Raw genomic sequence first — 25,434 nt, 5'->3', positions numbered from 1 at the left:
GACTCCTCTCACATCTAATCCCGTCATTATATCCATCTATTCCTTCCTCTCTCTTCTGTGTTTACCGAGCTGCCATTTAAATGCATCTATGCTATTCGCCTCAGTTAATCGTGCGGTGGCAGGTTCCACATCCTAACCGCTCTCCGGTGAAAGAATTTTCTCCTGAGTTCCTCATCCCCGGACGCCCTGCACCTGCGCACACCTCGGTGGGCTGTTGAGTGCTCTGCTCCTACCTACAGCAGCAGCCCAATCAACCTCCACCTACCCTGAGCTGAACTTCTTACTTGCTACAGCTTCCCGGTTGGGTCCACACTCAGGTGTTGAGCAAAAGATTTCAACGGATGTGGTGAGCCATTTAAATCTCCATTCAGTTGGGCTGCACTGTAATATTTTGCTAGGCAGGAGGGACCATAAAATCCTGGCCCTTGCTTGGCTCGTTGTCAAGTTTTGTTGAAAACATGGTTGAACTTATCTTTGGAAAATTCTGTTAAGAAGCGCTTATGAAAATGCAAAGAAGAGCTGAAGGTTTAGAAATCACTCAGAAGAGAAGGTCCAAGGGAAAGAACATAAGAAATAGGAGCAGGAGTAGGCTATTCAGCCCCTCAAGCCCGTGCCACCATTCAATAAGATCATGGCTGATCTGCCCCAGGCGTCAACTCCTCTTCCGTGCCAGCTCCTCATAGCCACCGACTCCCCGATATTTCAAAAATCTATCTACCTCCTCTTTAAATACTTTCAGTGATCTAGCCTCCACAACTCTCTGGGGTGGAAAATTCCAGACATTCACTACCCTCTGAAAGAAGAAATTCCTTCGCATCTCATTTTTAAATGGGTGTCCCCTTATTCTGTAACTGTGTCCCCTAGATTGAGAATCCCCCACTAATGGAAACATCTTCTCAACATCTACCCTGTCAAAACCCTTCAGGATCTTGTACATTTCAATAAAATCATCCCTCATTCTTCTAAACTCTAATGGATAGAGGCCTAACCTCTTTAGCCGCTCTTGATAAGTCAACCCCTTCATCCCAGGAATCGACCTAGTGAATCTCTTTTGAACTGCCTCCAATACCAGTATATCCTTCCTTAAATACGGGGACCAAAACTGTACACAGTACTCCAGGTGCCACCTCACCAACACCCTGTACGTTTATAACAAGACTTCCCTATTTTTAAACTCCAAACCCCTCGCAATAAAGAGAAAAAAAAACAGAAAATGGTGGAAAAATTTATGCTATTTTATATTCCTTATGAATTGTAACTTGGAATATAAAATCCCTTCTTAGAATTACATAGAATTTACAGAACAGAAACAGGCCATTTGGCTCAATTGATTCATGCCATTGTCATTTATCTATTCACGTTAGATTTGTTTTTCTCCTTGGCATGAAGACAGTGGATTTCTTTTGCTTTCATATTTTCTGACTCAATTGTTAGCGTTATTATTAAACCTGAAAGGATTGTACAACTTCACTAAAATAAACTGTTCAAAAGTTCACTGCTTTTGTCGTAACGTTGCTAAGCTACCTGCAGACAGTAGAAAGAAAACACACATAAAAACTCCCGAGAGATTAAAGGAAAATTGAACTCACTTTGTAGGCCAGGCTTTCCACCGACTGACAGAGGCAATGTGTGTGTAGAATGAACTACCGGAGAGCTCGGAGCTTTGCCAGGTTGCTGATACTGCTGCCGTTGGCCATTGGAAGGCTGCACTGGGATGTGGCAGAGCTTGCCGGTGAAACTAGGAGAGCACTGGCATTTGTTCCTGGAAGTGCACTGTCCTCCGTTCATGCAAGGCAAGTGGCAGACCACTGAAAAGATAAACCTGACAGTAAGTGGAAATGGAGCAATTCATCACCGCACAACAATGTTTTCAGCCCAGCCTTTTCTCAGTCATACGATCTTCAGCACCATAGATTCTTGCAGACAGTTATGTGTCATGATGATTTTACGACAACAAGTTGCATTTATATAGCACCCTATAATGTGGTTAAGATGCCCAAGGTGCTCCACAGGAGCGAAATCAGATTAAAAAAACTGACACAGAGCCAAATTAGGAGATATTAAGACAGGTGACCAAAAGCATGGTCAATGTAGTAGGTTTTGAGGAGCGTCTTAAAGGGGAGAGAGAGCTAGAGAAGGGGAATGGTTTAAGGAAGGAATTTCAGAGCTTAGGTCCTAGACTAAAGGCGTAGCCATCACTGGAGGAGTGGGGAAAATCAAGGATGTGCAAGAGGCCAGAATTACTGCATGTATATCTGAAGATGCGGAGTAACTAATAAAGCAATCGCACTGCCAACAGATCACATCTAAGCTCTGCAGCCCTGCCACATCCAGTCATGAATGGTAGAGGACAATTAAACAACTCACTGGAGGAGGATTCTCCACAAATAATATCCCCATCCTCAACAATGGGGGTACCCAGCATATCAGCGCAAAAGATAAGGCTGAAGCATTTGCTACAATCTTCAGCTAGAAATGCCAAGTGGATAGTCCATCTCAGTCTCCTCCAGAGGTCCCCAGCATCAAAGATGCCAGTCTTCAGCCAATTCGATTCACTCCACCTGAGATCAAGAAACAGCTGAAGGCACTGGATACTGCAAAGGCTATGGGGCCTGACAATATTCCGGCAATAGTACTGAAGACTTGTGCTCCAGAACTTGCCACGCCCCTTGCCAAGCTGTTCCAGTACAGTTACAACACTGGCATCTACCCAGCTACGTGGAAAATTGCCCAGGTATGTCCTGTACACAAAAAGCAGTACAATTCCAACCCAGCCAATTGCCGCGTTATCAGTCTACTCTCGATCATCAGTAAAGTAATGGAAGGGATCATCAACAGTGCTATCAAGCGGCACTTGCAATAGCCTGTCACTGACACTCAGTCTGGGTTTCACCAGGGCCACTCAGCTCCTGATCTCTTTAAAGCCTTGGTTCAAACAAGAACAAAAGAGCTGAACTCCCAAGGTGAGGTGAGAGTGACCGCCCTTGACATCGAGGCCACATTTGACCGAGTGTGGCAGCAAGGAGCCCTAGCAAAACTGGAGTCAATGGGAATCAGGGGGAAGTCATACCTAGCACAAAGGAAGATGGTTGTGGTTGTTGGAGATCAGTCTTCTCAGCTCCAAGACATCACTGCAGGAGGTCCTCAGGGTAGTGTCCTTGACCCAACCATCTTTAGCTGCTTCATCAATTACCTTCCTTCCATCATAAGGTCAGAAGTGGGGATGATCACTGATGATTGCACAATATTCAGCACCATCCTCGACTCCTCAGACACTGAAGCAGTCCATGTCCAAATTCAGCAGGACCTGGACAATATCCAGGCTTGGACTGACAAGTGGCAAGTAATATTTGCACCACAAAAGTACCAGGCAATGACCATCTCCAGCAAGAGAGAATCTAACCATCACCCCTTGACATTCAATAGCATCACCATCACTGAATCTCTCTGTATCAACATCCTGGGGATTACCATTGACCAGAAATTGAACTGGACTAGCCATATAAATACTGTGACTACAAAAGCAAGTCAGGGGCTAGGAATCCTGCGCTGTATAACTCACCTCCTATTATAGAATTGATCATCAGACAACTTTTCTTAGTACAAACATTTAACTTTATTTACAAGACAGCATCAGCAACTACACATGTGCATCAAATTCCATAACTACAGAAGAACTCCCTCTGTCAAGGTTCACTGCTAACACTCTGGTTTACACAGATCATGTTATCTTACAACACAGAATTATTCTTAAAGCTACAATCCTACATTTAGCCAAACTATAATTACTACATTCTTCCCCCTTTAACTTTTCTGTACATGTTGTATTTACAAGGATATTTATCTTATGACATTACAATATTTACACAGACCATGAAATTACAAGTTCAGTCTTTCAGGTAGTTTCCTGATCTGTGTGGAACATCGTAGCTCCACAACTTCCAATTCTTTGGCAGGAACCACATTCTATGGAACCATATTAACATCAGGTACCTCATAGGTACATGCAGTTCAGTGTCTTTCACTCCGACAGAGGCAACGGGCATGTCTGTCTTTGGTTGAGCAACTTCAACAGGAACCACTGGTTCAGCAATGGTTTCAAGTGGAACATCACTTTGTTGGGGTATCTCCCTTTTTCTTAAATGATCCACACGCTTACGGTTGATCCAGCCCTCCACTTCCACGTGGTATGACAATGGTCTGGTCACAGAGCTTACTTTGCCAAGTAACCACTTCGGTCCCCCACTGAAATTCTTTACATAAATTGCTTCTCAACAGTAAATTGTCGCTCACGACTATGCAAATCATGAGATGCTTTTTGGTTCCTTTGACTTTTCTCCACCTGCCCCTCCAAATCGGGAAGTATCAGGCTTAGTCTTGTCCTAAGACGGCACCTCACCAGTAATTCTGCATCCTCTTTCCACATGTCTTCTTTTTACCACAGAATTTAGTCTGGGCCTTCTTTTTGACTTCACTGTCAGCCAGACATCTCTCAGATGCAATCTCAACTTGTCTTAGTTCAGTAGTTGAGCTACTCATGATTTCATTATTTACGTTCATCTTGGAAAGTTCTATGACTTTTGCTTTCAAAACCTCTTCAGTTTCATTCAGCTAATTCTTCAGTTCTTCTTATATCTGTTGGTTTCTTCCTGGAAACTTGAAATGCTGTGTCTTCTCTGCCCACTGGTTCTTCAGTTTCAACACCTCTTTGTCCTTTTGTCTATGACATCTTATGACAATCTCTCCCTATCACTGACCCTCTATCCAGCTTTACCTGTCCCACCCCCCCTTAAACCAGCTTATATTTCACCCCTTTTCGATTTTTCCTTAGTTCTGTTGAATAGTCATACGGACTCAAAACGTTAACTGTGTTCCTCTTCACAGATGCTGTCAGACCTGCTGAGTTTTTCCAGGTATTTTTGTTTTTGTTTTGGTTCTTCAGTTTGTTCAGAGAGGTGTTAAATTCTTCCTGTTTCTCTTCGTAACTTTTCACAGGCACAAACTTTGACCTGAGGGATTCTTTTAGTGTGCGAAAGCCTTTCAACAGGTTTTCCTTTTCTTTGCGAAGCTCACTCGCTTCATCTTGAATTCTGTCATTCAGCAATGTCTCCTTAGGTTTCTTCTGCTGTTCTTCCATATCGTTTTTTAAGACAGTCTTCATTTCTTCAGGGTGTTGAATGTCTACACACTCCTTTTTCATCCTTTTGCAATCCTTGCACTCTCTAGGCTCTTTCTGAAGTACCTTGCCTTGTTCCTTTCTCAAGACAGGAACTCTTCCTGCTTCCTTTTGAAATCTCACTGACCAATCAAGGTTAATTTCCCTCAACCAATCTCAACCTAGAAGGCTTTGCCCTCTACCTTCTAATACCATCATGGGTAGCTGTGCTGTTTGGTGTCAATGATGAACTGTTACTCTGGTGATATCTTGTACCTGGATTTCTTCGCCGGTGTACATTTTCAACTTGGCAGATGTTTGTTCCAAATTTAATGGTTGATTGCCTTTATTTAAATATTTGAAAGTGTGTTCTCCTATTACAGTGGTGGAAGCACCTGTGTCTATTTCTATTTTTTAAGAATTTAACATTCACTTGCACTGTGACAATAATTGGCTCTGTCTTCCCAACTTACATGTTGAATAATGAATAAATGTCAGAATTGGTTGTTTTTGGCTCTTCTATACTATAGAGTCCATTGGACTTCATTTGTTGTCTGGAGGCCTACTTAAATCTCGCTTTGCACTATCTCGTTATGTGTTCACTTTTGTGACAAAAATAACATGCTACTTTTTTAAATTGCCAGTTGCTAGGAGACTGATTGTTTCCACGTCAATGAAAATTAGTTTTCGATTTTGCTGCTAAGCTGTTTCCTCTCATTTTCCGGTTAGCGGGGCTGTTTCCCACTTCGCAGCCAATTCCCAACTTTTCACACCACTTTCGGCTGACTGTTCCTGCCCAACTAGGAGAACAGCACCATTTTGCGCTCCTTGAATTGCTTGTGAATCCCTTACAGTGCTTTCCATTGCCAGTGCTATTTCTAACGCTTTCTTAAAATCAAGTTTCACTTCAGCCAGCAATCTTCACTGAATAGTGCCTTCCTGTACGCCATGTACTAAACGATCTCTGAGCATGTCATTCAGAGTTTCACTGACATCACGATATTCCATTAGTTGTTTTAATTTCGCCACACAGGTAGCAAATGTCTCCCTTGAGGCTCGATTCTGTGAATTGAACCTGAACCTCTGCATTGTGACTGAGGGCTTGGATTGAAAATGTCCCTTAACGAGGTCTACTAATTCACTGAAAGTCTTTGAATCTGGGGCACATGGGGCTGTCAAGCTTTAAATTAAGCTGTAGTTCTTGTTCCCACAAATACTCAGGAGAATCTCTATCCTCTTTTCCTGCCCCGTTATTTTGTTTGCTTGAAAGAAGAACAAAAGATATTCTATACATTGAGATCAATCGTCTGTGGCTGGCTCAAAGGGATTGATTGTGCCAAACTGTGACATTTCAGATGAGTATATCTTCTTTTATTTTTAATGAACTTAGATACAATCGCTGGACAAGGTACAGCACCGAATCTTATTTATCCTCGTCGCCAGTTTGTTATAGAATTGTCCTTCAGACAACTTTTCTTAGTGGAAACATTTAACTTTATTTACAAGACAGCAGCAGCAACTACATGTGTGCATCAAACTCCATAACTAAAGAAAAACTCTCTACTAGAGGTTCCGTGTGTTGCTAGCACGTGTTGCTAACACATTGGTTTACATAGATCACATGATCTTACAACACAGGATTATCCTTAAAGCTACAATCCTACACTTATCCAAAGTATAATTACTAAGCTCCTGACTCCCCAAAGCATGTCCACCATCTACAAGCCAAAGTCAGGAGTGTGATGGAATACTCTCCACTAGCCTGGATGAGTGCAGCTCCAACAACACTCAAGAAGCTTGACACCATCCAGGACAAAGCAGCCCGCTTGATTGACACCACATCCACAAACATTCTCTCCCTCCACCATCGATGCACAGTGGCAGCAGTGTGTACCATCTACAATATGCACTGCAGGGGTTCACCAAGGCTCCTTAGACAGCACCTTCCAAACCCACGATCACTACCCTCTAAAAGGACAAGGGCAGCAGATAGATGGGAACACCACCACCTGGAAGTTCCCCTCCAAGTCACTCCCTATCCTGACTTGGAAATATGTCGCCATTCCTTCACTGTCACTGGGTTAAAATCCTGGAACTCCCTTCCTAACAGTACTGTGGGTGTACCTACACCACATTGACTGCAGTGGTTCAAGAAGGCAGCTCACCACCACCTTCTCAAGGGCAACTAGCGATGGGCAATAAATAGTGGTCCAGCTAGCGAAGCCCACATCCCATGAATGAATAAAAAATAGAAATTTGATGATCTGACGATAGGTGTTGTACTGTTTCAGCTTGTGTCAAAATCTAACGAAGGATAACAAGTCTTAGAGAATGCGCAATGGTAAAAAAGAAACAGGGTTTGGATCCATTCCTGTTAGATATAGAATACTTCAAAAATACATTTATGCAATTTAAATATATAAAATTTTAATCACTCTGGTGGTCATTACTTTTTTAAGTAATTATACTTAAACAGTTGAGATGACTGTGGTTTTGTCTACAAATTGAGCTCACAGGGATTCAACATCATTAAAAACCCCCACAGAAGAAATGTTAAAAAAAAATGACATTGCACAAAAACGTTCCAGCACTCGTGTACAGCTTGCTCTCGCCTTGATTCTGTCCAATTTAACCTCCCACAAAGTTCTCTTCATCTGGACAAAGGTAATTTCAGCAACAGACTAATTAAAATCTGTCTAACCTCACATCCTTGCCCTATCAGTCACTGACGAGTTGCTTTCTGTGGCCATAGTCCCCGTGGTTCAGGAAACACCACATTCCTTGGAGTATTTGATCACCTTAGGTTATGTTTACTTTCCCAACCTGTTCCTAGCGGGTATTTATCCAGCTGTTTTTAGAGGTGTTAATTGACACTGTATTAACTGTTGTGGCTGAGGAACTGTTCCACAGATTAGTGAGGAAGCGTATTCATTCTGATTCCCAGCTAGTCCCACTCATATTCTCTGGTTCTTTACTCATAGCCCAAGATAAATATTCTGCTTACATTCATGTTATCCTACTTTTTGAGAGAGAGAGAGAGAGAGAGAGAGAGAGAGGGTACACAAAAGATGAGACTGGCAGAAACATACAGATAGGCACAGTCAGGGAGACAGGGGGAAAGAAGGAGAAAGAGCAAGGGACAGAAACTGTTAGAAGTCAATACTCTTCCAAAAACGCTTTGAATTTAAAACATACTGTTACGAAGTTACTCCATTCTCTTCTGAGTCAAAAGTTTTCATCAGAATACTTTCGCCCAGTGGTTAGCATGAGTTCACTCATGTACCTAGTGGATGCAGTAACAACACAATCTGGTTTCAAAACAGCAAATTCTTTAAGTTTGCAGAACGACCTCCTGTGTCTAACTGAGCAGGTCACTAAAATTCATCTTGTTGTCCTCATACTGGCCATGATCAGTGTGACAGCCCAGCCAGCGAAGCCCACATCCCACAAATAAATAAAAAAAATTAAAAAGCTGCAGGGTCCAGAAGAGAAAGCAGTGAAACAAGTTAAGCAGCTGACTGGAACACTGCACTGGAACATCACACTGGATCACCACATTGATCTACCCCACTGGAACACTGCACAGAACACCCACTGCAACACTACACTGGAACACCCACTGGATCACCACATTGATCTATTTCACCAAAATGCTGCCCTGGAACTTTGCATTGGAATGCCTTGCAGCTCCAGGCCTTATTACAAATTTGGTCCAAACATGGACAATACAGCCGAATTCAAGATGAGATGAGAGTGACTGCCCTTGACATCAAGGTAGCATTTGACCGAATGTGGCATCAAGGAGCCCTAGCAAAACTGGAGTCAATGGGAATCAGGGGATAACTCTCTGCTGGTTGGAGTCATACCTAGCACAAAGGAAGATGGTTGTGATTGTTGGAGGTTAATCGTCTCAGTCCCAGGTCACTGCTGCAGGAGTTCCTTAGGGTAGTGTCCTAGGCCCATCCATCTTCAGCTACTTCATCAATAACCTTCTCTCCAACATAAGGTCAGAAGCGGGGATGTTCGCTGATGATTGCACAGTTTTCAATTCCATTTGTAACTCTTCAGGTAATAATGAAGCTCTCTGTATCCACATGCAGCAAGACCTGGACAACATACAGGCTTGGGCTGATAAACAGCAAGTAACGTTCATGCCACACAAGTGCCAGGTAATGACCATCTCCCATAAGGGAGAATCTAACAATGTCCCCTTGACATGCAACGACATTACCATAACCTGATCCTCCACTGTCACCATCCTAGGAATTACCATTGACTGGAGTTTAACTGGCCCAGCCATACAAATACTGTGGCTACAAGAACAGGTCAGAGGCTAGGAATCCTGTGGTGAGTAACTCACCTCCTGACTCCCCAAAGCCTGTCCATCATCTACAAGGCACAAGTCAGGAATGTGATGGAAAACTCTCTATTTGCCTTGATGAGTGCAGCTCCAGCAGCACCCAAGAAGCTCGACACCATCCAGAACAAAGCAGCCCAGGCAATTAGCACCACATCCATCACCTTAATCATACATTCCCTCCACCACTGGTGCAAAATGGCAACAGCATGTACCATCTGCAAGATGCTGCAACTCACTAAGGGTCCTTCATTTTCCAAACCTGTGACTTCTACCACCTAAATCAGGGCTGGCCAAACTTTCTGAACCTTAGAGCCACATACAATAATCTCCAGGTGTTTGAAAGCTGGAAGACATAGACAACCTTTACAGACACATTTTTATTTCTCTTGCACACAATTATGTGCCCTCCTTCCCTCCCCACTCAGCCCCCACTCACTCATGCCCTGAATCGCCATTCAGCCACCCTCCTCCAAGTCCAACCTCCCCCTACCTGGATTTCTCCACCATGCCCTGGTATAGGAGAGCTGGAGTGGAGAGAAGCAGCTGACAGGGCCCAAACCCCAAGCCCCAATTCTCAGCCTGCCCGCACACCTCCCCACATGCCCCACTGCCCAGCCCTACCACTGGAACACTGCATCAGAACACCACAATGGAGAAGCCCGTTGATCCACCAAAGAGCAGCTCTGTGGAATAATGACTTGCATTAGCTCCCCGTCTGGCAAGATTTTATAATTCTCAGTTTTGTTTTCAAATCCCTTCATGACTTCACCACTTCCTACTTCCATAACTTCCCTACAACCCTCCAAAATACCTTTTCTCCTCCAATTCTGGCATCTTACACATTCTTGATTCTCATGGCGCCACCATTTGCAACTGTGTCTTCAGCCATCTGAGCCCTAAGCCTAATTCCCTCCTAAACCTCTCCTCCTCTCTTAAGATGCTCCTTAAAACCACCTCTTTGACCAAACTTTTAGCTAGCTGTCCTAATATCTCCTAACATGGCTCAAGTGTCAAACTTTGCTTGATTATGCTTCTGTGAAGCACCTTAGGACGTTTTACTATGTTGAAGGTGTTACATACAAAGTTTGTGTTGATACATTTTGATACCCCATACAACTGCTGATCCTTCCTCTTTCCTGTGTTAAACCTCCGACCTGAACTCTATCAATACAAGAATTCAAGAATACCAGAATTAAGAGCAGGAGTAGGCCATTTGGCCCCTTGAGCCTGCTCTGCCATTCAATAAGATTATGGCTGATCTGATTGTGGTCTCAAATCCACTTTCCCATCTCCCCCCATAACCCTTGACTTCCTTGACAATGAAAAATCTATTTAACTTAGCCTTGAATATATTCAATGACCCTGCCTCCACTACTCTCTGGGAAAGAGAATTCCAATGACCCTCTGAGAAAAAATATTTTCCTTATCTCTGTCTTAAATGGGAGACCCCTAATTTTTAAACCATGTCCCCTAGTTCTAGACTCCCCCATAAAGGGAAATATTCACTTAGCATTCACCCTGTTAATTCCCACCAGGATCCTAGATGTTTCAACAAGATCACCTCTCATCCTTGTAAATTCTAATGGGTATAGGCCCAACCTGCTCAACCTTTCCCCACAAGATAACCCCTTCATCCCAGGAATCAGTTCGAGTGAATCTTCCTTTTTATTAGTTGATCGGATGTGGGTGTCCCTGGCTTGAGAAGGCGGTAGTGAGCTGCCTGCTTGAACCACTGCAGTCAATGTGGTTTGAGTAAATGCACAGTGCTGTTAAGAAGAGAGTGTCAGGATTTTGACCCAGCAACAGTCAGCAGCTTCTAATGCAGTTAAATCTCTTCTTAAGTAAGGACACCAAAACTATACACAGTCCTCACTGAGGCCCTGTACAGCTGTAGCAACACTTCACTACTTTATGCTCGATTCCCCTTACATTATATGTCAACATTATCATTATGCATTTTCATTATGTACCAGCAGCAAAAAAACATCCACAAAGGTTCTACATGGGATGCAGTGAGAGGGGCAGGCGGTGGGTGGATGGGAGAGGAGGGGAAGTCGGTTTCAGAACAGCACTGACCATGAACAGGTCAGGTCAGCCACTTTCTAGGGTTTCACTGAAGCATGACCTGGAAAGACACATGAGGGGAGAGTGAAATGAAAAACAAACTCGGAATGAAGCACGTGTTAAAACTAAGAGTGTGATGGCAATGTTCTGTTCTGTTTTGTCAAAAGACGATTTAGTTTTGACAAGTCAGGTGTGGTGCGTCTCATGCAGCTTTGTAACATTCTGCTTTAGAAATGTACAAGGTAAGATTTACAACATATGACAAACGACATACGACATGTGAAAGTGGAGCAGGAGTAGGCCATTCAGCCCCTCGGGCCTGCTCTGCCACTTAATAAGATTGTGGCTAATTTGATTGTAAACACAAATCTCCATCCCACCTACCGCTGATAACCTATCACCCCCTTGCTTACCAAGGATCTATCCACCTCTGCTTTAAAAATATTCAAAGGCTCTGCTTCCACTGACTTTTCAGGAGGAGAGTTCCAAAGACTCATGACCCTCTGAGAGAAAAAATTTCACCTCATCTCCATTTTAAATGGGCGACCCCTTATTTTTAAACCGTGAACCCGAGTTCTAGATTCTCTTACAAGAGGAAACAGACTCTCCACATCCACCCTGTCAAGACCCCTCAGGACCTTATGTTTCAATCAAGTCACCCCTTGCTCTTCTAAACTCCAGCGGATGCAAGCCTAGTCTGTCCAACTTTTTTCATAAGACAACCCGCCCATTCTAGATATTAGTCAAGTAAACCTTCTCTGAACTGCTTCCAACGCATTTACTTCCTTCCTTAAATAAGGTGATCAATATTGTACACAGCACTACAGATGCGGTTTCACTGGTGCTCTTTTTAACTGAAGCATAACCTCCCTAATTTTGTACACAATTCCCCTCGCAATAAATGGTGACATTCTATTAGCTTTCCTTACCATTTGCTGTACCTGTGTACTCAACTTTTGAGATTCATGCACTAAGACACCCAGATCCCCCTGCATCTGAGTTCTGCAATTTCTCTTCATTCAGATAATATGTCTCTCTTTTATTCTTCTTGCCAAAATGGACAATTTCACATTTCCCACATTATACTCCATTTGCCAGATCTTTGCCCACTCACATAACCTATCTATACCTTTTTGCAGCCTCCTTATGTCCTCTTCACAATTTTTTTCTCCCTATCTTTGAGTTATCAGCAAATTTGGCAACCATCCCATCCATCCCTTCATCCAAATCTTTTATATAAATTGTAAACAGTTGAGGTTCCAGCACTGATCCTTGTGGCACACCACTCATTACATCATGCCAACCTGAAAAAAACCCATTTATGCCTACTCTCTGCTTCTTGTTAGCCAGCCAATCCTCTATCCATGTCAATATGTTACCCCCATACCATGAGCTTTTATTTTCTACAATAACCTTTGATGTGGCATTTTATCCAATGCCTTCTGTTGTACATGTTGCTTCCTCAAAGAACTCCAAAAGTTGATCAAACATGATTTCCCTTTCACAAAACCATGTTAACTCTGTCTGATTACCTTGAACTTATCCAAGTGCCCTGCTAAAGCTTCTTTAATAATAGCTTCTAGCATTTTCACTGTGACAGATGTTAAGCTAACTGGCCTGCAGTTTTCCACTTTCTGTCTCCCTCCCTTTTTGAATACTGGAGTTACATTTGCTATCTTCCAATTTAATGGAACCTTTCCCAAATGTAGGGAGTTTTGGAAAATTAAAACCAATACATCAACAATCTCACTAGCCACTTCTTTTAAAACTCTAGGATGAAGTCCTTCAGGACCCAGGCACTTGTCAGCCCACAGCTCCAACAATTTACTCAATATCGCTTCTCTGGTGATTGTAATTTTCCTGAGTTCCTCCCTCCCTTCCATTTCTTCATGTATAGCTGCTTCTGGGATGTTACTTGTATCCTTTATAGTAAAGACTGATGCAAAATACTTGTTCAATTCATTAACAATTCTCCAGGCTCACTTTCTATAGGACCAATGCTCACTTTGTTAACTTGTTTCTTTTTTAAATAGTTATGGAAACTCTTACTATCTGTTTTTATATTTCTGGCTAACTTTCTCTCATACTCTAATTTTTCCCTCCTTATTGATCTTTTAGTCATCCTTTGTTGCTCCTTATATTCTGTCCAATCTCCTGGCCTTCCACCTATCCTTGCACAATGATATGCTATTTTTTTTAAGTTTGATACTATCTTTAACCTTTCTAGTGAACCACGGATGGTGTGTCTGTCCCTTGGACATTTTCTTACTCATTGAAATGTATCTATTCAGCGTATTCTGAAATATCCCCCTAAATGTTTGCCATTGCATCTCTATTGACCTATCTCTTAACTTAATTTGCCAATTCACTTTAGCCAGCTCAGCTTTCATGCCCTCTTAATTACCCTTATTTAAGTTTAAAAACATAGGGCGGAATTTTCTGCCTGTCGGGCGGGTGGGCCCAACCCAATCTCCGGGAGGCGGGGAGCCGATCCCCGCCGGAGAAGCGGGCCCCGCCGCCATTTTAAGTGGACGAGCCAATTAAAGCCCACCCAGCGTGATGTCCACCAGGCATGGGGGATTCCCCAAATGCGAGAGTGTGCTCTTTCGCGCATGCGCACAACAGAACGCACATCTCCCTGAGGCAAAGTGCTGCCTCAGGGAGATCGCTGACAGTTGTAAAAACATTAAAAATAGAAAAAAAATCCTTAACATGTCCCCATCATGTGACAATGTCACATGAGATGGGACATGTTCATAAATTACACTTAAACTATATTAAACTTTTTAAATCCCTACATGAAACCTCATCCCGCCGGTGGATGAGGTTTCATGTTTTTTCTATTGCCCGCCGGGGCTCCTGGCCTGTCCACCAACCTTAAGGTTGGACGGGCAGGTCCTTTAATTGTTTTACTGATCCTGTCAATGGCCTCAATTGGCCATTGACAGGTCGGTGGGCCCGCAGCTGATTTTGCTGCAGCCCCGCCTTCCTGAAGATTTAAATGGGAGGGTTCCGCCTAACATCGTCCCGCATTATTTTACAGGCCCCTCCCCCTGCTCGCCGTCAGCAAAATTTAGCCCGTTGTGTCAGCCCAACTCCTCTCTCTCTCAAACTAAAACAATGTGTATATTGAAGTCTAGTAAGGACATTCACTGCTCTAAAGATTATTCTATCCACACACCAGCACAGTTAATCAAATATATGGATTGGCTATGTACAAACAGTGCAAACGATCCTAGGCTGGAAAATAATGATTTTCCAGTAATGTATACCTTGTACAAAAAGGTATGACATCTCTCTTCAAGTTTCCTTCAACATGGATGCCAACCACTGTGATCTGGAAGTGTCAAAAATTAAAATTTCACCATTTGTGCACCCGATATATCTACCTCCACTCCAAGCTTTCGTGTGCTTATGTTGTTCTGCCTCCAAGTTAAGTGATGGAATGTTGAGTTTATTTACATCTGAAGGCACACTCCTCTGCAAAAACTTGTTTTCACAGGACACAGGATTATAATTCAGGGCCGTTCTTGAGTTGTCATGTGTATGGGGGCTGTGCCAGCTTTTGCTGGTTGAAGGTTAGCACAGACGCCTTAACTTGATAAACGTCTCCGAAATGTAGCCATGCCTTAATCTCACAAGCATCCTCCCACCTTCCACGGTCCTCTATTTCAACATTTTCCATTCCTCGAAAAATAACGCCAAACTGAGTGAAATAATCGATTGATAACAGAACCCAAGGAGCCGTCAAGATGTTGTCACTACTGGCAGAAAGCTTTTAAACACTCCTGAACATGTGCTTTGATACATCCATGCTCTTTTTCTCAGGTTGATCAGAACATTTCATGATATTTTTCTTTATAATAGTGAGGCTCCAAAACTCAGTATAAAAGAGGGGAAGAGTCCACTGCTTATGGGCTCTGCTTCATCATACTACCTCACTCACTGAAGGAAACAGCAGCCAACCATTCTTACATTTAAGAAAAGAAAATGTCACTCACAATCAATTGATATTCCACACACAAGAGCCCTTCGTTCTACTGAAAGCAGACCCCATTTCCCAAAAGACAATATTGTATTGATTTTAAAACTCTTATTTCAAAGCCTTCACTACTAGGTGCAGCAGAATACACCTTTCAGCCTCATTCAGCTGCCTGTGTGTCCAGGAACCTTTGTGTCCTTTTTTGACCACAGAAGTGTAGCTCTCAATACCACATGTCCCTTATTCCCGTGACTCCGTCAAAAAGCTGATGTGGTTTTACAGCCCGTTTTTCGCATTGTCTTGGAGAAAAATAAATGTTAGAATTTTTTTTAGAAGTTACAAATTTGTTCAGGTTCAATTTTTTACTTGACTTAGTTTAAGAACTTTTGATAAACGCGAACAATAGGTTTGGTTTTAAGTGTCAACTATTGGTGTGTCAATCTGTGCAGGAGAGAAGGTTTCTGTTCAAACTCCTGGTACCTCACAGAAGCACACAGACATCAAGATGCTGTATTACGGACGCAGGAGGCAGTGACGTTCTACCCGTTAAAATTAGTGCTCGAAAAATCGCAGCTGGGGGTTTCGTTTGCGACCCACACCAGCGCCCAGATTTTCACTCCTGGTTCAGCTGCGCAGCATCGGGAGAACTGACGGCTCCACGAACCCGACTTTTAAAAATAGCTGCCCAGACGCAGGGCAGGCTAGATTGGAATTTGTGGCAGGTGACCCGGCAGGAAGTGAGGAGGTTGGGTTGGGTTGGGCAGAAGGCCCGTCTCGGGGCTCCAGCTCTGCGTCCAAAAGTTTAAAAAGGCAAAAACATCCTTGCAGCCCTCACCCCTCACACTCCCTCGCTCACTCCACACACCCCCCCATTCATGCCAACCCATGTCACCTCATGCTCTATACCTATCCCCATGGCCCCTCATACCCTCCATACCAATCTATGCCCCTTTACCCACTTCCCATGGCCCTTTATAGCCCCTATGCCAACTTAGTGCCAATCCATGCCAACCCATGCCCCCACCCACCATCCTTTGCCCTTACGCCTACCATTCTAAGTCACCCTGTATCTGCCACAAGCAGGCCTTCGGACGTATGCAGAGATGAGATAAAGTTCTGTAAAGTTCCAAGCATCTATCGCAGACTATATTGAAAAAGCACTCATTCATAAAAACCCATTTACAACATTTATATTCCTTCAACTATATAAAGCTTTATAACAAACATTTCATTCATGTACACAATCCCTTACAACAACAAGCACTGGACTCATAGTCCCACATCAAAGAATCTATAACCACTTGCAGCTGTCAATATAACTGTGAACTAGCAGGCAACCACAATGGATGTTGTGAAATCAGTCATGCAGCACTAATCCTGTAATGGAAGCCCTCAGTCTTATGTCAATAGACAGAGTGAAACAGCAAGCAATGATTTTTTTTTAAAACATGCAGGACATTTTTTTTCAAAGATTTAATGGGCAAGACTTTTAGATGCCTTGACAGCTTGACAGCCCCTTTGACAGGTGCTTTTGACAGTTCTTCCTGACAGTTTCGAAAAGTCCTTTTGGCAAGTGCTTTTGAGAGATCCTCTTGACAATTTTGACAGGTCCTCTTGACAGGTGCTTTTTACAGTTTTGACAGTTGATTCTAACAGGTCTGTTGACAGTTCCAATGAGATTGACAGTTATTGAGTTATTCACCTTTTATGCACATTATTGCCTACTTTCCAAAGGGCACATGACCTCCACCAAAGGGCTACTGACCTCCATTGAAGGGCACCTGATCTTCCCCAAGGCATCCCAAGGAGCAAAGTCAAAGAGTTCCTCACCACTCCAAAGGGGTACCCTGGCTACTGAAATGAATCCACAAAGTTCAGACCTGCTCTTACTACGTCTATTCTGCACCCTTTGGGTTTCACACTCCTGGGCTACCAATATCCGATTTCCGTGGAAGCAGCTGATGATTTAAACGGCCAGCTGCCTTTGCAAAGCTGCGCATGCGTGAAATGCACCCCACCCCCATGAATTGATAAGTGCCGTGTTTGGGGCCGAGACTTACTATTTTCAGCCATTTTCACAATTTGCGCCACGTTGAAGAGGCTCTCCGTCATGGCAAAAATCTGAGCCCGGGAGAAGGGCCTCTTAAAGCTCTTCAATTCAGATAATGTGAGGTTAACCAGCACAGATGAAGGAGGACTACAACTAAACTTTCCATTCACATAGCGCCTTTAATGTAGTAAAATATCTTTGATGCTCCACATGAGATCCACAAAATCTGACGCCAAGCCACTTGAGGAGATATTAGGACAGGTGACCAAGAGCATGGTCAGATAGGTAGATTGTAAGGAACGTCTTAGAGGAGGGGAGAGAGGTAGTGAGGCAGGGAGGTCTAAGAAGTGAATTCTACAGATAAGCTCTGGGGCAATTGAAAGCATGGCTGCCAATAGTGGGGTAATAAAAATCGGAGACCTATAAAATTCAACAATTGGAGGAGCACAGCTAACTTGAGGGGTGGGGGTTAAAGGGGAGCAATTTGCATTTTTTTTTTCATTTGTTCTGCAACATTAGCCAAATGTCTTTTTTCTTTTCAAATGGTGACAGCCCTGCTTTGTATTTCCAATATTTTCCGTGCTTTATTTTGAGACTTGCTGCGCAGCATAGTGTAAGTTTTGTGCATTTTCTCCCAAAGAGGTCCATTGGCAGAGTCTTCTCATTTGGTGCTTTTGTTTCGTTTTTGAGCCACAACCCCACCCAAGTGGCCTCTGTTGTTAGTTGGCAGGTGAAGCTAAGCTTAGTGGCTGAGGAAAGACTGGTGGCAGTAACTGTTGGGAATAACACACTTCATGCATGTTATGGCACTGGGGTCGAGCAACGGGGTTGGAAACCATCTTTGCAAATGATACTTTGTCCCTCATTGACCATCACCTCAGCAAGCCATACGTATCCAGTCCACACAAGGTACCATAAACACAAGGCGATCTGCCATCATTCCAAAGAAACATGTTTTGATAGTTACACAATCTCTATTTGTGGTTTGACTGTATTTAAGGCAGCATGGGTGATGGTGTTAACCTATCGCACCCACTTCCTTAAAAAAATGGTCAAAATTCATGATGGAGTCTTAGGCCAATAACAATGTTCATTTGAACTATTTCCAAGTAAGTAATGTAACAAATAGATTTTAAGGATAGACTGATTACAGATGCAGGCACGTGGCTGATTCCGAATGTCAAAATGGATTAAAGTTGTAAAAAAAGAACTTGCATTTATACAGCGCCTTTTGTGACCTCAGGACAACCCAAAGGGCTTTACAATCAAATGAGTACAGTATTGAAAGAGAACCCACTGCCTTCTGACTTAGAGGCAACAGTGTTATCACAGAATGACGACTGACATGTGAAATGATGGTTAATACGTTCTGCAGATAGTCAGTCACTGCAACCAAATCCATATTCGAGAACAATAAATCTTTAAAGATAATTTTTTGAGAGCATTAGGGCTCTTGGCCATTACTGATCAAACCACCAAAACTGCAAGAGAAGATTCTTGCATTAGCATCGAAAAGTACAATTTACTGTTTCAGTTTCTCCCTGCTCTTCCACTGATTTTCTGAAAACATGTTTGCGGACAATGGGTAAGGATGGGATAGGACAGAACAGTAAGCGCTCGTTGTCAAAGGTCATAGGGGAATAAAATGGCCACTTGGGCAAGTTCAGAATAACAGGGGTGAAAGCTGGAAAGGGGGAGAAAACAAATTGCACTGTGGTCTCATGTGCGCAAACACCCTTTCACGGCAATTTGAAGTAACAATCTGAATCATTCATAGACATTTGCACTATTCTCAGCCATAGACCAATTGCCACCCACACAGTATAGATTACATGTGAAAACCTGTCAAATGGAAGCGTCTGTGCATCTTCATTTAGTTCAAGGCCTGTTCACTTAACATGTGAAGGAGAGTACTAGGCAGCAAGAGATTTTGTTAAAATGTTTATTTTTAATTGTCACAATTCAAATCCACTGCTGTCCGTGGATTAAGTAACTAAAACGCTCGCCAAGTGTCACTTTTAACATTGTGCAAAAACAGTCTGATATAAAGGTATAAAATATGGATTATTATTACATTCAACTTAAGCTGTTAATCTATCTAAATGGTTACCAGGAATGATTATAAACGCTCCATATTTTTGATGACAAGTGAAGACCTAGTGTCTGGCTTTAAAACAGTTGCTTGTGCACTTTACCCTCATTAAAAGTTTTCTTGGGAAATCTAGCCAAGCAGTTCAGCACATTACAATGCGGGGAATGCTACAGTAGCTAGCCCGTGACACAGCATAAAATCCAACGTGATTACAGTCCAGAACCAGAGTTGTGAGAGTCCTGTGACAGAGCCAGTGTGATAATGTAGCACCTTACAATGGAAGAAACAGTTGTGAGATCAAAATGAGGAAAATGTTCCAGACACCCTCTTCATACTTCTCCTTTAAACTGTCTGGATCTACATAAACTCTTAAACTCACAAGAAATGAAAGCCAATCTGCCCCACCATCACACACCCCATCCTATTAAATGTTCTGAGAGATTTTGACTTCCTCTCCCCATTGAAAACCGAGCAGTCTGGGTTTTAAACTCAAAGAATTCCACTTAGCAGTCCCTTTTTCATCCCACTGTTTTCTTGAGCCAGGGTGGCTTAGACTCAGTGAGGAGTCTCATGAATCTAAGCCAATTAGGGTCCTTTAAAGCAATTTTGATGGCCTACTGGTCACAGCACAAGCCATGTACACTCCACTTAGTAAAAGCTGTCAGACCAGAAGTGGAGATCCTCCAAGGTGTATAAAACATAGTTTTGTCAGGTAAAAGTAGCGAGCTTGCTCCTTTGGACCCACAGAAATAGTCTGAGTTGCTGCCGCTCCAGGCTCTATAAGCCACTGCCAACCACCCCCTCCCCCACTTCTGTGTTATCAAAACATGCCCAAGCCCAATACTGTGTGGCTGGTGAGCTGCCTCTGGATGCCCATGTCACTGGGTCAAACTCCTGGAAGTCCCTCCCTAACAGTGCTGTGGGTGTACCTACACCACATGGACTGCAGCGGTTCAAGAAGGCAGCTGAGCACCTCCTTCTCAAGGGCAATTAGGGATTGGCAATAAATGCTGGCCTAGCCAGTGAAGCCCACATCCCAGGAATGAATTTTTAAAAATGTGGGGCGGGCAGCTCACCAGCTGTTTATAAATGAGGTCCAAATGTTATAATGGGCACAGTGCATTGTACAAATAAGGCGCCTAACACCTTTTTAAGGACCTCTCTGCAGTGCTGTTTTGCCCTTGGGCAGCTAGCACCAGCTGCATTCAGGAAAATGGGGTTTATATGCAGCCTAACAACCCTTAAAGCGACCACTGCAGGGCACAACCAACAAGCGTAAGTTTGTTAAAATACCTGCCTGAATGTGGAACAACAGGCAGGAGTGCTCCTCCCTGCCCCATTTTGAATCGACAGGTCACTGCCAGCCAGTGGTCAACGCCCACCAATCACAACCTTAACCCAACCCCACCCCCCACCACAAGAACCTTGATCTTTCTCCAATCGTCACCAATACCTTCCACACCTCCTTCAGCACTTCTGAAATGGGATCTTAGATCATAACAAGAAATTCAGGTATAGGTGATTAAATTAATTATGGAAACACTTGTGGCATATTGTTCATTGCATGGCAAAAATATTTGGTCCGTTTAGTGGTTTGGGGGGGGAGGGATATTGTGGCGCAGTGGCAGCATCCATGCCTCTAGGCCAGAGCCTCTGGGTTCAAGTCCCACTCCAGGGCTTGGTGGCCACAGAAAGTGCACTCATAATGTGGCCAAGCAGGTTAATTTTCAGCCTGTAAATCCTTCCAATACGCCTGATGGCAGGTGGTAGGAGCAGGAGAGTTTCTTGGTCAGCCATACTGCAGAAGGCAACAGCAAACCACTTGCAGTATTTTGCCAAGCTTACTCATGGACCAGTCCAATGGTCGCCAACACCCTCTCGGGAGATGGTACCTGAAGGAGGAGGAGTGGGTTTGGGGGTTCAAATGACCTTCCCCAAGACTTTTTGCAATAGACTAGTATACTGGAGGGAATGGGCCAAATGGCCTTTGCCCATTATATGACTTCTTATATTTTCATGAACTTTCAGGATATGGGCAAAAACTGGGTTAAGACAAAGAAAACTCTTGCAAGCATAAAGCAATTAACCCAACCCTTCTTCACCAATTAATTACCGGTTTTGTTTCTCGACAGTTTGGGTTACCTTCTATACTTACTTTTATCTAAGCTGATATGGGCAAAAAAATCCAATGAAAAACATTCCCACTCTGGGAATGATAACTAGCTTTGGGCAAAATAAGGGTGCTGCTGTCTGAATCAACCCTCTGTTGGTAATTTACTCCAAAAAGCTTTCCTTCTTAATAAATGTTAAGAATTGTCAGCCACCCAAAGCTTAAGTCACCTACAATGGCGTTTCCCCTGAGGCCTGAGGCAGCCTGCACACACTCGTACCACACCTCAGCTCCAAATATGCAATACAGGACACACCAGGGAGTTTCTTTTTAATTAGGGCTCCAATGGTGACACAAAACATTCCCGCCACACACACAAAAAAATTAACCTTTGCTGCAGTGCTTGATAACTAAAGGGAAATCATCACTTCACTGTCAACAGGATTGTCTATTTAAAACAAAACCGTCTAGAAAACAAAGTAAATAAAAGCAAAATACTGCAGATGCCGAAAATCAGAAATAAAAACAGAAAATGCTGGAAAAACTCAGCAGGTCTGGCAGCATCTGTAGAGAGAGAAACAGAGTTAACGGTTCGAGTCCGTATGACTCTTCCTCAGTCTAGAAAGCTTCACTACAACAACACTGGTTAGGATCAAGCACTGTTGCTTTTGCAAACAAAGGTGAAGGCCCTGCTCACGACCGATGCACATTTCCATGCATCTTTCTCCATACAAGCAGATGTACAGGTTAGGTCTGGTGGTATCCAATTGAGGTGTCTCCAGGAGTTAGTTAAAGGTGGGTAGATAGAGAGAATCTATTTCCTCTGGCGGGAGATTCCAGAACAAGAAGGACATGACACAATGCTGGGTGGGAGGGTGAGCTGTGAGCAGGATGCAGAGATGCTTCAGTGTGATTTGGACAAGCTGAGTGAGTGGGCAAATGCATGGCAGATGCAGTATAATGTGGATAAATGTGAGGTTATCCGTTCTGGTAGCAAAAACAGGAAGGCAGATTATTATCTGAATGGCTATAAATTGAGAGAGGGGAATGTGCAATGAGACTTGGGTGTCCTCATATACCAGTCGCTGAAGGTAAGCATGCAGGTGCAGCAGGCAGTAAAGAAGGCAAATGGTATGTTGGCCTTCATAGCCAGAGGATTCAAGTACAGGAACAGGGATGTCTTGCTGCAATTATACAGGACCTTGGTGAGACCACACCTGGAATATTGTGTGCAGTTTTGGTCTCCTTATCTGAGGAAGGATGTACTTGCTATCGAGGGAGTGCAGTGAAGGTTTACCAGACTGATTCCTGGGATGGCGGGACTGACATGTGAGGAGAGATTGAGTCGGTTAGGATTATATTCGCTGGCGTTCAGAAGAATGAGGGGGGATCTCATAGAAACCTATAAAATTCTAACAGGACTAGACAGGGTAGATGCAGGAAGGATGTTCCCGATGGTGGGGGAGTCCAGAACCAAGGGTCACAGTCTGAGGATATGGGGAAGGCCATTTATGACTGAGACGAGGAGAAATTTCTTCACCCAGAGAGTGGCGAGGCTGTGGAATTCGTTACCACAGAAAGTAGTTCAGACCAAAACATTGTATGCTTTCAAGAAGGAGTTAGATATAGCTCTTGGGGCAAAAGGGATCAAAGGGTATGGCGAGAAAGCGGGAGCAGGCTATTGAGTTGGATGATCAGTAATGATCATAATGAATGGCGGAGCAGGCTCGAAGGGTTGAATGGCCTACTCCTGCTCCGAGTTTCAATGTTTCTATATCCTTAAAATCACAGAATCACAGAATGGTTACAGCATAGAAGGAGGCCTGTCTTAGGTGCGTTGGCTCTTCAAAGGTGCAGTTTAGCTAATGCCACTGCCCAGCTTTCTCCCAATAGCCTTGCACATTCTTCCTTTTCAGGTGATTATCCAATTCCCTTTTAAATCTGTAGTATAAGGGGTTAACAGAATGGAAATGCTAATCTATGGGGGACGTGATGATGTGGCACTGACATCAGGCAGTCGTGTGCGAGCTACTGTAGGGAACAGACGAGCAGCCCTGAGGGGAGATGTGCCTTCCTGGTAACTCACTATGTACATACTTGAAAATAGTGTTAATAAACTAGTTTTTAAGCAGATACTCTGAAACTCATGTGGCTCTTCCTTGCTGAAGAATCCTGGCCTCGCACATTCCACAACAAATGCCTTGATTGAATCTGCCTTCACAACACTCTCAGGCAATGCATTTCACATCCCAACCACTTGCTGTGTGGGAAAAAAGCTTTTCCTCTTGTCTCGATTGCTTCTTTTGCCAATTACCTTAAATCTGTGCCCTCTGGTTCTCGATCCTTCCACCAATGGGAACATTATATGGGAAAGTTGGAACTAGGCTGTTCAGGGGTAATATCAGGATGCACTTCGTCATAGAGTGGGTCATAAAAATCTGGAACCCTCTCCCCACAAAAAAGCTGTGGAGGCTGGGGAGCCAATCGAAAATTTCAAAACTGAGATTGATAGATTTCTTTTAGGCAAGGATATTAAGGGTTACAGAACCAGAGCTGGTAAATGGAGTTAAGTTACAGATCGACCATGATCAAACTGAACCGGCAGAACAGGCTGAAGGGCCTGAATGGCCTAATCCTGGTTTAATGTTCCTGAGATAAGCAGCAACCTGATTTTTGTACAACAATTCTCTGCACTTAAAAGCACGGAACAAATTCTGGAACAGTTCCTCAGTCAGACAGTAACTGAAGGCTCGGCATATTCAAAAGATTCACCGCTGAACTTTAAAACGACATAGAAGTCACTTGGGAGCAGGCCGCAGAATGAAATTAAGAGTTTGGTGAATTAAACAGGCAGTTTATTGTGCAACCTAGATCAAGCATTTCTCTACTCAGAAATATATAATTAATAGGAACAAATGAAATGAGTGCAACCATAATCTTTGTGACTTTACTTTTAAAAACAGACTTACTCATTGGGTAGAAGTGGCTTGGATCCACTACAGTGGTTTGATCCATTCTATTTTGCCGATGGTGAATGTTAATGGTTAATGGCGGGGTGTCTGAATCATGAATGTACAAAATAAAAAGGCCAGCATATTGGACGTGAGTGAATATTGTATCTTAACAAGATTTTAATGTTTACAGAGTACATTTTAAGTGGGGTGTGTTCAATTATATATTATAATAAACCCCCTCGTCATCACTGTAATGTTATTTAGCTTCATGTAACTAAATCCTTTTTAATGGCAGAAAGCCTATACTTTAGTGGCCGATAAAAACAAAACAATGCCTGGAACAAGAGAATGCTTTTACCACGCTCATTTAAACTCTCATTGTGCAGTCCTATCAAACCTCGCCAAATGCAATCGCCATCTATCCGTTTTCACATTCACTCCATCCTCAGGTGTAATCTTCTCAGTTTCAGCAACACAGGAAGGATTGCATTCCTCAAAGAGGGGTTTCTGTCCAAAGTTACCCCAGTAACCTGAAACAGCATTTGAAAACAGATATACCCCAGCTCCTTTCTTGAGAGCTGATCCTACCGAGGGGGCTTGACAAAGAAGATGCTGAGAGGATTGTTTTCCCTCTTGGGGGAGCCTAGAACCAGGGGGGCACAGTTTC

At 43.3% G+C, this 25,434-nt stretch overlaps 1 protein-coding gene across 5 annotated transcripts in view; it reads right to left on the bottom strand.

The window, feature by feature from the left end:
• The window catches only part of ltbp1 (latent transforming growth factor beta binding protein 1), a 383,746-nt gene that overhangs the window by 243,659 nt on the left and 114,653 nt on the right, over nt 1–25,434 (bottom strand). For all 5 annotated transcript variants that reach the window (XM_041215598.1, XM_041215616.1, XM_041215607.1 and 2 more), the window contains one exon: nt 1,590–1,808. In XM_041215598.1, the coding sequence (XP_041071532.1) occupies nt 1,590–1,808 (219 nt within the window). The remainder of the gene's footprint in view (nt 1–1,589; nt 1,809–25,434) is intronic.

Source organism: Carcharodon carcharias, chromosome 2, assembly GCF_017639515.1.
Source record: "Carcharodon carcharias isolate sCarCar2 chromosome 2, sCarCar2.pri, whole genome shotgun sequence".
NCBI lineage: Eukaryota > Metazoa > Chordata > Chondrichthyes > Lamniformes > Lamnidae > Carcharodon > Carcharodon carcharias.
This window is presented reverse-complemented; position numbering and strand designations above follow the sequence as displayed.